A 16,795-nucleotide genomic window follows, 5' to 3' on the forward strand; every position below is an offset into this window, starting at 1 on the left:
CTCTGCCCCTACTCTAGACAGTCTGTTTCCAGACTTTTTTAAGTGAAGGAAAGATATACTTCTCTTCCTTTAAGCCACTTTTATTTTGACTTTTCTCTTAAGTTAGCAGTTCATGAGTGTGGCTACATATTATAATCAACAGAGGAACTTCAAAACAAAATGAAACAACAGCAAAAACCAGACAATGCAATACAGTAACTGAGGGAACTCCAATTCTATCGGTCTGGAGTGTTTCTCAGGCAGAAGTGTTTCGGAAAGCTTTCCGGGTGATGCTGACACACAGCCACAGTTGAAAACCTCTGTTTAATCATGTGTGTCTGAACTGATTCTAACTAATACATGGCTCAGCTGAAAGGTCATCTTCTCCCAAGAAGTCCCAGGAGGAGGGAATCTGGGCTCTCTCCTTGTGCTTCCACAGACTTCAGTGAGATAGCACTTCACACCCACTGGTGGTGATGGTGGTTTAGTCACGAAGTCGTGTCCAACTCTTTGCAGTCCCACGGACTGTAGCCCTCCAGGCTGCTCTGTCCATGGGATTTCCCAGGCAACAATACTGGAGTGAATTGCCATTTCCTTCTCCAGGCTATCTTCCCAACTGTGGAATCAAACTTGCGTCTCCTGCTTGGCAGGCAGATTCTTTACCACTGTGCTACCTGGGAAGTCCCTTTGTGCTTCCACAGAACCAGATGCTAATATCTGTTAGAGGTATATGACAATTTATTGCGTTCATTTTGTTTGGGTCAGTCTCTCTGCTGTCTTCTCAGCTCCTCCAGGTGGGACCATGTTAGATTTATCCAGTGAGTCTGGCCCAAGAGTCAGGGTTCTTACCCAGGCCTCCAAAATTCTATGTGGTCTGGTCCCTGTCCATGCCTCCAGCCTCTTCCAGAACCATCCATCCCTTTGCACTTCTTGCTTCTGTCCCACTTGTCTTCTCTGAGTTCTTTGAATACACTCTGACCCCTCTCACCTCCAGGAGTAAGCACATGCCTATCCCTATTACCTGCAACTTGAACTTTCCTCTTCATTCAGTGGGGCTCTACTAGTCTTTCAGATCTCATTCTCCACCCTTGCTACACAGAGCATGGGCTTGGCACTAGCAGCATTGGCATTACTGGATGGCTTGTTAGACACACAGAAAAGAAGGCATTTATAGTTAACAAGGTGTAACGAGATCTCTCTTGCTTTGCAGAATGCTACGATGGGTAGTTCTGACTCAAAAATATTGTTGGTGAAGGCGGGAGAGCTCAGTTCAGTTCAGTTCACTTCAGTCGCTCAGTCATGTCTGACTCTTTGCAACCTCATGGATCGCAGCACGCCAGGCCTTCCTGTCCATCACCAACTCTGAGAGTTTACTCAAACTCATGTCCATTGAGTCGGTGATGCCATCCAACCATCTCATCCTCTGTCGAACACTCCTCCTCCCGCCTTCAACCATTCCCAGCATCAGGATCTTTTCAAATGAGTCAGTACTTCAAAAACTCCAATTCTTCTGTGCTCAGCTTTCTTTATAGTCCAAATCTCACATCCATACATGACTACTGGAAAAACCATAGCCTTGACTAGACGGACCTTTGTTGGCAAAGTAATGTCTCTGCTTTTTAATATGCTGTCTAGGTTTTTCATAGCTTTTCTTCCAAGAAGCAAGCGTCTTTTAATTTCATGGCTGCAGTCACCATCTGCAATGATTTTCAAGCCCAAGAAAATAAAGTCTCTCACTGTTTCCATTGTTTCCCCATCTATTTGCCATCAAGTGATGGGACTGGATGCCATGATCTTAGTTTTCTGAATGTTGAGCTTTAAGCCAAATTTTTCACTCTCCTCTTTCACTTTCATCAAGAAGCTCTTTAGTTCTTCACAGGAGAGTCAGGAGAGGGTGTGCTGTTTTTAAAATAAAGGAATGCTGGGCAGGCAAAAGAAATGATGTCCACCATAATTATGGTGTGTCTACACAACAGAATACTGTCAGCCACCTGACATGCTCCAGCTAGGCTAGCGGCCATAAACCCAAATGCTTACAAGGACTATCAATGACTAAATCAATGTATTAGTTTTCCATTTGTTAGCTGTAACAAATTATTACAAATTTAATGTCTTTAAAGCAACACACACTTTATCTTACTATTCTGGGGACTCAGAATGGGGACTCAGAAGTCTGAAATGAGTATCACTGCACAAAATCAAGGTGTTGGCAGACCCTTCTGGAGACACTAGGGGGGAACTGTTCCCTTGTCTTTCCTAGCTGCTTGAATTCTTTGGCTTGTGGCTGCATCATTCCAACCTCTGCTTCCATCATCACATCTTCTCTGATGTTGACATTCCCATCTCTCTTTGATGAGGACCCTTGTGATTACACTGGAGCCCCCAGATAATCCAGGATCACCTCCCTACCTCCCAATCCTCCCTACCTCAGGATTCTTAACTGCAGATGCCCAGTGCTGCCACGTCTTCCATCCCAATGCTGGTTGCATGCTTGTGTGGGAGGGAATGAGCAAGGAAGCCCGGCAGGTGAGAGGGAAACTGAGTTTGTGGAAAAGACTTAGGACTGGCTTGGTTTGGCAACATTCAGATTTAGTTCATGTACACAGAGTGTAAATTTAGTAGAGTGTGGAAGATCACTTAGGAGAAAAAGTTGGGGTATATTTTGGTTTGCTTTTACATGCACCTTTATTTTTAAACTTCCATTCCCCACAACTCTCTCGGGGTCTTGACCGGGTCTTCCATCTTCAGTTCAAATGCTGAGAACAGAGGCACTTGCTATGTTCAGTGTAGAATCAATGTTCAGGGCAGCTTACATGTCTTTTTGTTTGAAATCTGTTCATTATCTCTAAGCCTGGAATCTTCTCCAGTAACTTCCTAGGCATCCAAGGCTTCACAACCTTGAAGGAAAGAAACAGCTTCTCTTCCCCCATCAGGGCAATGTAAACACATCCCTGGATGACATTCCTTGGTGACAATGACCTGACTGTGACTTGTGTTATCTCACCATTTCCCTTCAATTCTTTTAGTCCAAACACTCACAGGAGCTCTGGGCTCAATATTCATCTAAGAGGCCTGGATTTTTTTGTTAATTAAAAAGCTGAATCTAAAATATTTCTTCTGCAAAAGTTATCTGTGCATTTTACCCTGAGTTATTGCACATTCATCCTTCTCTCCAAATCATAAATGTCAAGCATTGTGGAAATTTTTTTGTTTTTTTAATTTTTGCATGTTTTTACAAATGTCTTTCAGCAGTACTGACTACTTTTGTGACTTCCGATGCCAGCCACAGCTTACGAAATGTCAGGGGTGGACCTGCTGAATGGAATCTAGATGCAGATAAAACATTCCCTCAATAAGTCTCTTTATGAAAACCATCCGTGATGGAGTCATAGAATCCCAAAGACCACTTAGGCTGATGCTTCCTAAATATAGTTGTGCATCAGAAGCATATGGGAAACTTAAAAAATTCCTGGGTTGTAGCCAACATCTAATAATTTAGAATCTCTAAATGTAAACCCAGGGAGATTATAAAGTTTTTTGTTGTTATTTTTTTATTATGGTCCCCAGGCAATTCTGATGCACAACTAAGTTTGGGAACCATCTGTCTATTTCAGTCCGTATTTGGTATTCTCCTCTACAGAATTTTGCCAAGTGGTTTTATTACCATTTTTTTTTCTTCTCCAGTGATGAGGGGTTAACTACCTTTCAAGGCAGCCCCTCCCACCCAACGTTGGCCAGCTCTGCTTTGCCATGAGGTTCTTCCTCTGCCCCAGGTAACTTACCCTCACGGGTCTGGCTCTATCTTCTAGGACCTCTCAGACTATGTCTGCTTTTGCCCTTTGGAGATTTGGAGGGTGCAGTCCTGTTCCTTGAGCTTTAAGGGGTGGACACTCCCAGTTCCCTCAGATGCTTCTCACAGGACACAGCCTTCAACCTCTCCCCAGGCACTCCTTGTTTGCTACTAGCCTCTCACACCTACCACAGCTTTCCAAGCAGTCTGACCATATGAAGACTGATACTTGCTTTATCATGGACTCACTGCCTCTATCAATGAAGCCTGTTAATGACTGACCAAATAATCCTTGAGTCAATCCACCATGGAGTGAGTACCATGTCAAGTGCCCAAGGGCTGCTAGGCTGGCCAAGCCTATAAGGGTTTTTGCAAGGGGCCACATGGTTGTTGGGAAAACATGAACATAGATGTGGCAAGACACAAGATATAATGCTTTTAGTGAAGAACCAAATTTTGCAGCAAGGACTGTGAATATCCTAAGGATGACATGGTAAAAAGAGATTTCACAGAGATGTAGCTTAAGGAAAGAATTATGTGAATTAGATTCAAACAAGAAAATGTGAAGACTTGAAATATGTGGAGAGGTTGAGATTTAATACAGATATTGGGTGCTAGCAAAAATTGCTGAACTGGCTGGAGGGAGGGAGAATCAGGGAGTACTTGACCTTCAGGACTGACTGCCAGAATGAGATGGATGTGGCCTACCAGCCTTGTTGCTGAACAACCTCTTAGCTTTCCAACCTCTCCAACAAGCAGGAGGGTGTAGTGGAGATGAAGTGATTGACAGATGCAAGCTCAGAATTTTGCATCCTTTATGGGGCTTCCCCGGTGGCTCAGTTGTAAAGAATTCACCTGCAATGCAGGAGCCACAGGAAAGGCAGGTTTGATCCCCCAGTCCAGAAAATCCCCTGGAGGAGGGCATGGCAATCCACTACAGTATCTTTGGGGAATCCCATGGACAAAGGAGCCTGGTGGTCTATAGTCCATGGGGTCACAAACAGTCAGACACAGCTGAAGTGACTTAACATGCGTGGCATCCTTTACAGCAACAACAAGATGGAGACAATTTAAATGTCCATCAACAATCCACCCTGCGGTGGAAATCTTCACCACACTGGAGAGGATGATGTTGTTTTTAACTAATTGTCCCTTGGTGGCTTAGTGGTAAAGAATCTGCCTGCAATGCAGGAGACACAGAAGATGCAGGTTTGATCCCTGGATCAGGAAGATCCCCTGGAGAAGGAATGGCAACCCACTCCAGTATTCTTGCCTTAATTAGCGACGTGTGAAAAAGTTCATAACACTTTTTTTTTTAAAGGTAGCTAAATAGAGGTCATCATATAATTCATATTGGACACTGCTTTTAAAAGAATTTTTGAAAAATGCAGAGGGAAAAATATCAGCAAGGTGAATGGCAAATTTTGAGTGTAGGATTGAAGGTAGGATGTTTTCTTCTTGTGTACCTTTCTGCATTTTCCAAGCTTTCTACATTGTGCATATATTCTTTAAGTCCTTAAGAAAAATGAAGCTTTTAAAAACATAAATATAAAATCAACTGGGAGAAAGAGAAATGAGAGTGGAAGACAAACGAGTCAAGGGAAAAAATGAGAGAGCTGGGAGAGACAGAAGAGATTAAGGAGCGGTTCAAATGATGGCAACCTAACAAGGCGCATCGCGTGCGAGGGAGAAAGGAAAAATACAATCGGAGTCCAGTCTCCCACCTTCCTGTGACCTGGGAATTCGGGCCCACTCAGCGTCTTGACTTGAGAGGAGAGAGCTTGCTTGGTGTGGGATACACCCTGAGGTGAGGGTAGGTGTGGAGGGGTGACGCTGGGACGCGGGGAAGGTACAGCGCTACCCGATCCCCAGCTCCCAGTCCCAGAAGGCCCCTCCCGCTCCCGCCCGAAGGGAGGAGCCTTGGCCGCGGGGCGCTAGGTCGGCAGCTCCCCAGGCCTAGGCGGAGCCTCATTGGGTGCTGAGCCCTGGACAGCGTGGAGGCGGGGCTTGCGGCGAGCATCCCGGCGGAGGCCAGGCTAGACCTGGGAGAGTCCGAACTTGCACGCCAGCGCGAGCCCGTCTGCCTCAGGTAACTGGCGCCCTCCCCGCCCCCCACCTCGCCCCGTCCCCAGGCCCCCGGGGCAGGCCGCAGCTCCCATCCCTGCAGTGGAGTCTTCCTCTTCGGGTCTCGGCTTCCCCATGTGGGGGCCGGCCTTTCTGCCCCCATCGTGCACTATAGGAACCTCTTCACGTTTCCCACCGCTCCTCCCGCACCCGGGTCCCTGGTTGGCGCTTGATCTGGCCTGGAGACTCACACCCTCGAAACTTTCTGGGTAGCTGGACCTCGGCGCTCCTGTCCACCTGGGCTACTCCAGCAGAGAGCCCCTGACTTTATCGAGTGGCCAGGAAACACACCCCTTCCTCGTATAAGGGATAAAGTGGGAGCCACCTGGTCCTAGATGACCCAAAAGGTCCGGTCCTTGGCAGTGGTCACTGATACAGGCAACTGTAATACACTGTCCATAGTAGGGAGGAAACACAACAAAACTAGGGCTGTGGGATCCAGGCTGAGACTCCTGTTCTTATTTGCCCTATGTCTTCAGTGAATCCCAGAACCTCTGATCCCCAACGTTCTTCCCGAATGGAGATTATCATATGCCCAAATCCCCTCAGGGCTGTTGGCAGCCTTGGGGAGTTGACTTTTGAGAAGACGGGCCAGTAAACTGTAAAGCTTGGTGTGCCGTGAGCTGTCCTCTTTCCGTATGGCAGTGGAGGCACCAGTGCACACCCCACATAGGCCTCTAGAGTAGTAGCAGCCTTGGCTGGACAGGAAAGCAGACTTGCCAGCCTTAGTCTGTGAACACCCCTCCCTCCTGTTTAGCCTCTCCGCCCCCACCCCAAGAATTGGTAACATCCCATCCCCCTTACCTTGACCTCCCCTGGGACTCCTCCCTCTTTAGACCTGGGCCTGTTGGACCCAAGGCTGCTTCTGTCCCAGCATGGGGCATAGTCCTGAGTGGACCTGCATCCACCCCTGACGGTCTCCTGGCTCAATGTCTTTCCAAGGGATGGCTTCCTGAGCAGCATTGATTTGTGTGGGGCCGGGGATCTGGCTCAACTGGTAAAGAATCTGCCAGCAATGTGGGAGACCTGGGTTCAATCCCTGGGTTGGGAAGATCCCCTGGAGAAGGGAACGGCTACCCACTCCAGTATTCTGGCCTAGAGAATTCCATGCACTGTATAGTCCATGGGGTCGCAAAGAGTTAGACACGACTGAGCAACTTTCACAGGGATCTGGTTGGAGCCTTGTTTTCCTGGATGAGTTCTTTCCTCATCTCCCTCCCCAGTGGCAGAGAGTAGGGGGTGCTGGGGTAGGGCAGGTGCAATTCATTTTGGGGGCTGGTGAGGTGAGGCTTAAGTGAGACAGCAAAAGTGGAGGGATTGATGTCCCAGCTGGAGAGTAACTGCTTCAACGAATCTAGGAAATTTATATACTATTTAAATTTCATTGAATAAATTTTATAGACTGTTTAAATGTTGTGTGTGTGTGTATATGTGTGTTAGGTTGCTTCCTTCGTGTCCAACTCTTTGCGACCCTGTGGACTGTAGCCTGCCAGGCTCCTCTATCCATGGGATTCTCCAGGCAGCAATATTGGAGTTGGTTGCCATGTTCTCCTCCAGGGGATCTTCTGGACCCAGGGATCAAACCCTAGTCTCTTATGTCTCCTGTATTGGCAGGTGGGTTCTTTACTTCTAGCGCCTCCCGGGAAGCCCTTAAATGTTACAGTTGTCATTTTAGTAAAGTCTACACTGTTTTCAGAGTTGAAGGCAAAAGTAAACAGAGCCTTCTTTCCAGCTGCCGGACTCACTGCACCCCTGGGAAAGCTGAAGCAGTGCCTGAGGGGCTGAAGTGGGCTGGTTTCTGAGGGTGCCAAGCTCTGATGACCTGGGTGGTTGTGCCAGGCTTTTTATGCACTCAACCCCATTCAGTGTAGCCCCGTGAGGCATTTCACATGTGGAAACAGAGGCACAGAGGTGAAGTGAAGCAAGCCCCTCTCTCAGAGAACAGCTCTGGCTCTGAGTCCCTCTGGTTTTTACTCCACCCTTAGGTCAGTTAAACAGCCTCAGTGGATATTTTGATGTCTCCTTGGTCTATCATTTAATAACTACCTACTGAGCGGCTACTCTGTAGCCAGCATAATTCGAGGTATCAACAATATAGCAAGGAATGAAACAGGAAAAAAAAAAATCCCTGCCCTCATCGAGCTGACATTTTATTGGGGAGAGGCAGACAATAAACATGTAAGCATATACATATACTATTTGGTATGTCAGATGGGGGAAAATAGAGCACAGTATGGGGGAGAGACAGTCCTGGGGCTGAGGAAGGTGGCAATTTTATAAAGGGTGGTTAGGGAAGGCCTTGGGCTTCCCTATATAGCTCAGCTGGTAAAGAATCTGCCTGCAGTGGGGGAGACCTGGGTTCGATTCCTGGGTTGGGAAGATCCCCTGGAGGAGGGCATGGCAACACACTCCAGTATTTTTGCCTGGAGAATCCCCATGGACAGAGGAGCCTGGCAGACTACAGTCCATGGGTCACAAAAAGTCAGACACAGCTGAGTGACTAAGCACAGCAGAGCACAGGGAAGGCCTTACTGAGAGGGTAACATCTGAGCCAAGACCCAGAAGAGGTGAAGGAGTGAGCCAGAGGCTAGATGGGGCACAGCAGACTTGGACCAAAGTGTTCTTCAGGGCTTTTGTAGCCCTTTGGATCCATGTTTTCAGAGGGGACACCCCGTTATGCTAGAATCTTGGAACATCTTAGCTGGTGGGCCTTTGGGGGCCCTTTATTCATTCTGCCTGTTCAGCCTGGCTCCTGTCCCTCTCTAGAGTCTCAGCATGCTGCGCTTCCTGGTGCTCCGGCTGTTTGCTCTGCATCGCTCTGCCACCCGGTACTTCTCAGCAGCAGCCCTTCCCAGCCCCATCCCGAACCCAGACATCCACTACCACTAGCTGTTTATCAGTAACAAGTGGCATGATGCAGTCAGCAAGAAGACTTTCCCGACAGTCCATCCTGCCACGGGGGAGGTCATCGGCCACATGGCTGAAGGGGGCTGGGCTGACGTGGATCTGGCAGTGAAGGCAGCCCGTGTAGCCTCCCGACTGGGATCTCCATGGCACCAGATGGATGCCTCAGAGTGAGGCCGGCTGCTGAACTGCCTGCCGACCTAGTGGAGAGGGATCGTGTCTACTTAGCCTCGCTGGAGACCCTGGACAATGCGAAGCCTTTCCAAGAGTCTTATGTCTTGGACCTGGATGAGGTCATCAAGGTGTACTGGTACTTTGCTAGCTGGGCTGACAAGTGGCATGGCAAGACCATCCCCATGGATGGTGGGCATTTCTGCTTCACCCAACATGAGCCTGTTGGTGTGTGTGGCCAGATAATCCCGTGGAACTTCCCCTTGGTCATGCAGAGCTGGAAGCTCGCCCCGGCACTTGCCACGGGCAACACTGTGGTCATGAAGGTGGCAGAGCAGACCCCCCTTTCTTCCCTGTACTTGGCCTCCCTCATCAAGAAGGCGGGCTTTCCCCCTTGGGGTGGTAAACAACATCACAGGCTATGGCCCAACAGCAGGAGCAGCCATCGCCCATCACATGGATATCGATAAAGTTGCCTTCACCGGCTCCACCGAGGTGGGCCACCTGATCCAGAAGGCGGCCGGCGATTCCAGCCTCAAGAGAGTCACCCTGGAGCTGGACGGGAAGAGCCCAAGCATCGTGTTGGCTGATGCTGACATGGACCATTTCATGAAGCAGTGCCACGAAGCCCTGTTCTTCAACATGGGCCAGTGCTGCTGTGAGGGTTCCCGGACCTTCATTGAAGAATCCATCTATGATGAGTTTCTGGAGAGAACCGTGGAGAAAGCTAAGCAGAGGATAGTTGGGAACCCATTTGAGCTGGACACCCAACAGGGGCCCCAGGTGGACAGGGAACAGTTTGAACGAATCCTGGGCTATATCCAGCTTGGCCAGAAGGAGGGGGCAAAACTTCTCCGCCGTGGGGAGCGTTTCAGAGAACAAGGCTTCTTCATCAAGCCCACCGTCTTCAGTGGTGTGCAAGATGACATGAGGATCGCCACGGAGGAGATCTTTGGGCCCGTGCAGCCCCTGTTTAAGTTCAAGAAGATTGAGGAGGTGATTGAGAGGGCCAACAACACCAGGTATGGCTTGGCTGCTGCTGTGTTCACCCAGGATCTGGACAAAGCCATGTACTTCACTCAGGCGCTCCAAGCTGGAACGGTATGGGTAAACACCTACAACATTGTCACCTCCCACATGCCATTCGGAGGGTTTAAGGAATCTGGCAATGGGAGGGAGCTGGGGGAGGATGGGCTTAAGGCCTACACAGAGGTGAAGACAGTCACCATCAAGATTCCTCAGAAGAACTCATAAGAACAGCTACCAGGGAGACCCAGCTCTAGGCCAAGGATGCCACCACAGCCAGATACCAGTGGTTGCCAAACATTTGTTTAGCCATGGACTCCCTTTATTAGTGCCAGATGAACTCTTAGGGGGAACCTCAACAAAGAAAGCAATTAAAATGAAAGCTGATGTAGTTAAAGCTGGGATGGGGGCTGGACTCCGAGTCCTATCCACCTGTACCCCAGCCCCCTTGGTGGGCCAGTGTTACTTCTATGAAAGCATAGGCGTGTCTGAAAGACAGATTAAAAAACCCCTGATCCAGACCATGGCTCTTAGTTCTTCCTGCTGGTCCTAGGACTTCCCGGTGAATTAACTGATATCTTAGTGGGTAGACTCTTCCAGGGGATTGGAAGTCATTAGGAGTTTTGAACTCAAGCCCGTAATCTTGGTCCCATTCTCCAGTGACATATACCCTAAAAATCAAGGAAGCTTTTCTTCTTCTAAGTACCAGTTGCTGGCTGGTTTGCTTGCTTGCATTACTTCATTTTGCTACTGATCTTCCTTAATTTGAAAGAAGGTGGACAGAAAATACATATATATAACCATTCCTTTAAAATAATCTCAGACATCCCTAATGTTGATCAACTAATAAGTGGATAAACAAAATGTTTCCATGGGATGTCTCTTAAACTGTCAGCCTTAAAAAGGAAGTACTGACACATGCTACAATATCGATGAACCTTGTAACCATTATTCTAAGTGAAAGAAATCAGACATACAAAACCACATGTTGTATGATTCCATTTATAGGAAATATCCAGAATAAGCAAGTCCATAAGACAGAAAGTATATTAGTGGTTGCCAGAGGCCAGGGGTGGGGGTGGCGAGGGAATGGAGATAACTGTTAATGGGTATAGGATTTCTTTGGGGAAGTTTGAAATGTTCTGGAATTAGTGATGATGGTTGCACAGCTTTGTGCATATACTAAAATGCACTATATTATATACTTTAAAAGAGTGAATTCATTAGTTAAAAATTAAAATAAGCTCACACATTCTGTTTGTAAATCAATTTTATATCAATAGTCTCTCGCTGATGAACATTTTACAGAGTCTTAGGGGTGGAAGGGACCCCAATAGTCAATAATCCCCTGCATAATATTTCTAGTTTTGATTTTGTTTTCTCTCACCTGGGTGACAAAGTACAACTTTAAGACCTATGGATAAAAGTGCTGGCTTCTACCTAGAGTGAGTCTATTCGAGGTCTCATTTTAAGGCTTCCACTGGCATTGTTTCTCCAACTCTCACCAAAACACACCAGCCCTCAAGCCAAAGTCAACATCAAGGCCATCCTGACATGCTGGGGTTTGAGGAATTTCAGACCTGAGAGTTCAGTATGTTTGTCGTTAGTCTCACAACTCTGTTCGCCAACTGATGGGAGTGAGTCAGAGTCAGCTAGAGCAGGATACAGAAACAATGCTGATCCCCTCTCTCCTTGTCTTCCATCTTTCTAGACCATGCTGCCCATGGCTCACCATACTTTTAGGTCCACTCAGCCTTGTGAACACACCCCCATCATCTTTTAATACCCCCTGTCTCATCTAGGCATCAAGATGATTTTGTTCAGTGACTTACCTTGGCCTGAAACTGCTTCCTATGCATTCAGTGTCTGTTTCGTCCCCTTCTTCCATTTGTCTAAGGCTGGAGTGACTCTTACTGCCCCCTGAAGTGCACCTTTTACATATTTCTCTTGGAGGCTGTTGATACTTTGCACAACAGTGAAAGTTGCTTGTGAAGTAGGGACACGAGTGCTTGGGTGGCTGGGTTGACGGAGCCTCTAATCATTAATGTGTAACATTTCAGTAAGTGAAAAGATCCATCCCTCACTTGCTTCTCAATACTTCTAAACCAAAGAGGAGTTTGGTAGAGGGCATCCCAGTGCAGAGTGGGACTGGGAAAAGATAATCTTCTAGGTCCCTCGTGCGTGTGTGCTAAGTCACTTCAGTCATGTCCAACTCTTTTCGAACCCATGAACTGTAGCCCCTCACTTCACCCTGAAATTCTGAGAGTGAAGAGTCTCGTAGGTCAGATTCCCAATCAGCGCGGCCTCTGCAGACCCTCAGCACTCATCACCATTGCTCTGAATGCAGACAGGTGTGAGCAGGGAGGTTGAACCAGGCATCATTGCCAAATGTAAACACTGTCTGACTTCACTTGGTCATAAACGTTGCAGTTCCAGGCTATCCACCCACTCAAAATACTTAAAACAAGTGGTTTGTCAATCACAATGCCTTATGTGCTTTTGAAGTCTTAACAATAATCCTATCAAGTAGGCAGTAGGGTTACCCCTTTTATCAGATAAGGAAAGGGAAGCTGCGAAATTTTGTATGCAACTCATCTGGAGTCATTTTCCCATGTGCCTATGCTACGGGCCAGAAGGGAGTTGTGTTACTGTCAATTATAATAATAAATATATATTCAGTCTTCGTCCATTTCTGGCACAGCTCCTAAAACCTTTGGAATTTACCTATGTGACCAGAGTGATAAAGTTGTCTTTACTTTGTAATTAAAAAAAATTTTTGATTGGGGTATAGTTGCTTTACAGGGTTGTGTTTCTGCTGTACGATGAAGTGAATCAGCTATATGTATACATGTATACCCTTCCTCTTGGACCTCCCACCCACCATCTTCCCCTCAGCTGAGCTTCCTACACTATACAGTAGATTCCCCCTAGCGATCTGTTTTACAACTGGCAGTGCGCATGTCAATGCCCATTTCCCAGTTCATTCCACCTTCCTTCCCCCGTGTCCACAGGTTCGTTCTCTATGTCTGCATCTCTATTCCTGCCCTGCAAATAGGTTCATCTGTACCATTTTTCTAGATTCCACATATATGTGTTAATATACAATATTTGTTTTATTCTTTCTAATTTATTTCACTCTGTATGACAGACTCTAGGTCCATCCATATCTCTACAAATGACCCAATTTCTTACCTTTTTATGATTGAATAATATTCCATTGTATATGGGTACCACATCTTTATCCATTCATCTGTCAGTGGACATTTAGGTTGCTTCCATGTCCTCGCTATTGTAAATAGTGCTGCTATGAACTTCGAGGTGCTTGTGTCTTTTTGAATTATGGTTATCTCAGGGTATATGCCCAGGAATGGGGTTGCTGGTGTCTTTTGGTATGTTAATGAAGTGACTCTTGAGCCCTAAGCATGAGGGCTGATTGCCAGGAGAACCACCCTTGGAATCAGAGTCCCACCACTATGACCTCTCAGGAGGGGAGAAGGGCTGAAGGGTGAATCAATTGCCAGTGGCCAATGATTTAATCATTCATGTCTGTCCCCAGACCTCCATAAAACCCCAAGGACTGGCTTCAGGAAGCTTTGGTGAACATGTGGAGACTCCAGGGAAAGAGGGGAGCTTGGAGAGAACATGGAAGCTCCATGCCCTGTCCCCGTGCATCTTGTCTGGCTAACTTCCTGAGTTACATTCTCTTATAAACAAACTGGAGCTCTAGTAAGTAAAATGCTTCCTGAATTCCATGCTGTAGCAAATTAATTGAACCCAAGGAAAGAGGGGTTCATGGGAATCTCCAATCAGAGCTTGTCAGTCAGAAGTACAGGTGACAACCTGGACTTGTGACTGGCATCTGAAGTGCGGGGTGTAGGGTGGGGAGACATCCAGTAGGACTGACCCTTGAAAGGGATCTGTCCCCATCTCCGGGTAGATAGTGTCAGAACTGAGTTGAATTCTACTCCCTGCTGGTGTCTGAGAATTGCTTGTTGGTTAGAGTTGGGTCCAGGAGATAGGGGAGAGGGAGGCATATTAAGAATATATCTAATGAAACGCCGAAGTCTGTAGAGCCCACAGCCATGCCAAACAATCCCAAACACCCAGCTTCTTTGCTGGAGCAATCAGGGCTGCTGCTCCATCATCCAGACAGATTCTAGGACATTTAAGAACTTCAGTTTGGGTTGGTTGTATTATGGGTGTGAGACTGACCTCTGGTGGCTACTTTGTTAATTAATTTGAAGGCTAGTTAATTATGGGACCACTTCCATGTTGTCCTCAGGTTTTGGACAGAGGACAGCTCACCCTGGCACACCACACATAGCACCTCCTTGTAGGTGTGCCCCGTGGTTAGAGTGTTTCTTACAAAGATGCTTTTAGAGTTTAATCCTCTTTGGGGCTGTTCACACCTACCTTCCAAACTTGCTTATGCTGTTTCTCCGTCCTCCCTCTCCAAAAGTCAGCCCATTGTCTTGGAGCCCTGCTGGGGACCCACCTGCTGGGGGACCATCCTGGAGGGACCCTCCTCCTCCAGGATGCTTTCTCTGACCATCTCAAGCAAGCCATCTCTGGCCTCTTTGAGCTCATAGCACCCACCATACCTTTAGTCTTGCCTTGTGGTTACACTTGTTTGTCAGCGTGTATATAATGAGATGGGTCTGATTTTCTGTCCCATTATGTGTCCCACAGACCTCCAGCATGTTTGATCTCTCTCCCTACATCCTTGCCACCAGACACACAGCCCTCAGTAGCCCCTAGAGAGTGGTCGGTGCACATCTGTGCACACAGGGGACCTTCAGGGCAGCAGCACAGGGCAGTGATGCTGACCTCCCTGAACTGATGAGGAAATGAAGGCTCCTAGAGTAAGGGGAAGTGCCCCAGACCCACAGACCCTGGCAGGGTTTGACCTTGGTTCTGGGTTTTTCAGCTTGAAAGCTAATGCCATTCTTCCTGAGGAATGGTGGGGCACCTTCAGAAGCAAGACAGGTCCAGCTCTCTGAGCCAGGGCTGCGACTCTGGGGATGTGAGCAACAATAGATCCCTCAGCACCAAGCAGTGCCTGGGTCCCCCAGTCGGCGCTCTGCAGGTGTGTGTGGCGGGTGGATTTACCAATGGAGATGAGAGAGGCTTCTGTTCCCCAGCCCTACCCCAGTCCTTAGTATGGATACCAATGATTTTTACTCTTTCCCCCGACACCCAACCATTCCCTAATATCATGGGAGAGATTAGGATAAGGAAAAGACAACCACAATGAAAGGAGACACAGGCGCAGTCAAGGCTGAACTCAGAGGCAGCCCTGACTGTAAAAACATTCATGCCCCAGGAGAGAGGTGTCGACTAGAGGTGAGAGTGGGCACGTGTATTCAGTTCTGAATTCATTATTCAGCTGCAGACACCAGGGCACTTTCGTTTCCCTTAATTAATTAAAATATCACATAATAATGATTCTCTGGTTTAATGTTCAAGAGGCTCTGCCGAAGGCTGGGGATGAGGAAATTCATTAGAGGGAGACTGTTCACTGTCAACTGATTTGCACACTCTTCTTAATTTTTTTTGCATCATGCATCTCTAGGGGAGGAGGGGGGCAATTTTAATTTTTTAAAGACAGGATTCATTTCACCCTAAAACTTGAAGAAAAAAAAAATCATTTTGACTTAAAAAAAAACACCCTTTTTTGTTTAAGGTGGAAAGTGAATACCTTTGGGATTGAACACTAGCTTTTTGATTATCTTCCTCAAACCCAGTTATAACCCAGCTGACAACAGAAGACTGAGATTCAGGCCCACTTCTTATAGCATAATTTCAACCTCTTCTGATGACACTTAGGGGTGTGGCCAAAAACCTACCTGCCACTAGAGCTCTCAGCCACCACTGGTCACAATTCCCCATGCACAGACTACATTGCACTTCTCCACCCCTCTTCCTTTTGTGTGCTCCTTCCCTCGCCTGGAGTCTCCCACACTCACTTCAATCCCACCCCCCACCCCCGCCCACTCAGATGGCACCTCTTCCAGGAAGTGTTCCTTGATCTCCCCCTACTTTGATCACAAAGCAGGCACCTTGTGCTGTAGGATGGCAACCTTGTCCCACTCATCCCCACTTGAGTCTCGCCTGAATGAAGGCCCAGGTTGCACACACCTTCTTATTGCCAGTGTTTGCACTCTTCTGTTCTCTGGAGAATGCCATTCTGTGTGCATGTGGGAGGTAACAGAGGGCAGATCTAAGTGAATGAGTTAAATAGTGAAAAGTTAAAGTGTTAGTAGCTCAGCTGTGTCCGACTCTTTGCAACCCTGTGGAATGTAGGCCACCAGGCTCTTCTGTCCATGGAATTCTCCAGGCATGAATATTGGAGTGTGTTGCCATTCCCTTCTCCAGGGGATCTTCCCAACCCAGGGATGGAACCTGGGTCTCCCACGTTGCAGGCAGATTCTTTACCATTTGAGCTACAGTGGTAGACACCAGTTCAGAGGCAGCGAGAAAGTTCAGTCTGGCAGTAGTTAGGGCTCGTTAAGAACTGCAAGCAAGATGACCTGGCAGGACTGTAACCACAGCCCATATGTGAGAGGTAAGGAGGACTCTGATGAAAGCAGCTGATGTGGGCAAGCAGAAAAAAAAAAGGCAGGGGGCATGATACATCAGGAATGATGGAGAAGTGTCAGTGGGACCTGGACCCACCTACAGCAGTTCCAAGCACAGAGACCACAAAGACTCTCCCTAAAAAGTTATTTTTGGAGTGCAGGGGTTATGTGACATCATCACATGTATGAAAATAGGGTAGAAAACACAGGCTCCGAGGGAGTC

General features: G+C 47.5%; 1 protein-coding gene and 1 long non-coding RNA gene across 2 annotated transcripts in view; both read left to right on the plus strand.

The window, feature by feature from the left end:
• Nucleotides 1-16,795, plus strand: part of LOC145513914 (uncharacterized) — a 78,255-nt gene that overhangs the window by 54,166 nt on the left and 7,294 nt on the right. The window contains exon 3 of the long non-coding RNA XR_014059781.1: nucleotides 3,664-3,752. This is a non-coding gene — a long non-coding RNA (uncharacterized LOC145513914). The remainder of the gene's footprint in view (nucleotides 1-3,663; nucleotides 3,753-16,795) is intronic.
• Nucleotides 8,669-11,250, plus strand: ALDH1B1 (aldehyde dehydrogenase 1 family member B1). Its single transcript, XM_081510921.1, is given in 3 exon segments — nucleotides 8,669-8,984; nucleotides 8,987-9,363; nucleotides 9,365-11,250. Coding segments are annotated over 3 exon segments (1,551 nt in total). The 3' UTR covers nucleotides 10,223-11,250.

The sequence above is a fragment of the Giraffa tippelskirchi genome, chromosome 1 (assembly GCF_054371585.1).
Source record: "Giraffa tippelskirchi isolate mGirTip1 chromosome 1, T2T-mGirTip1v1.2.pri, whole genome shotgun sequence".
Lineage (NCBI taxonomy): Eukaryota > Metazoa > Chordata > Mammalia > Artiodactyla > Giraffidae > Giraffa > Giraffa tippelskirchi.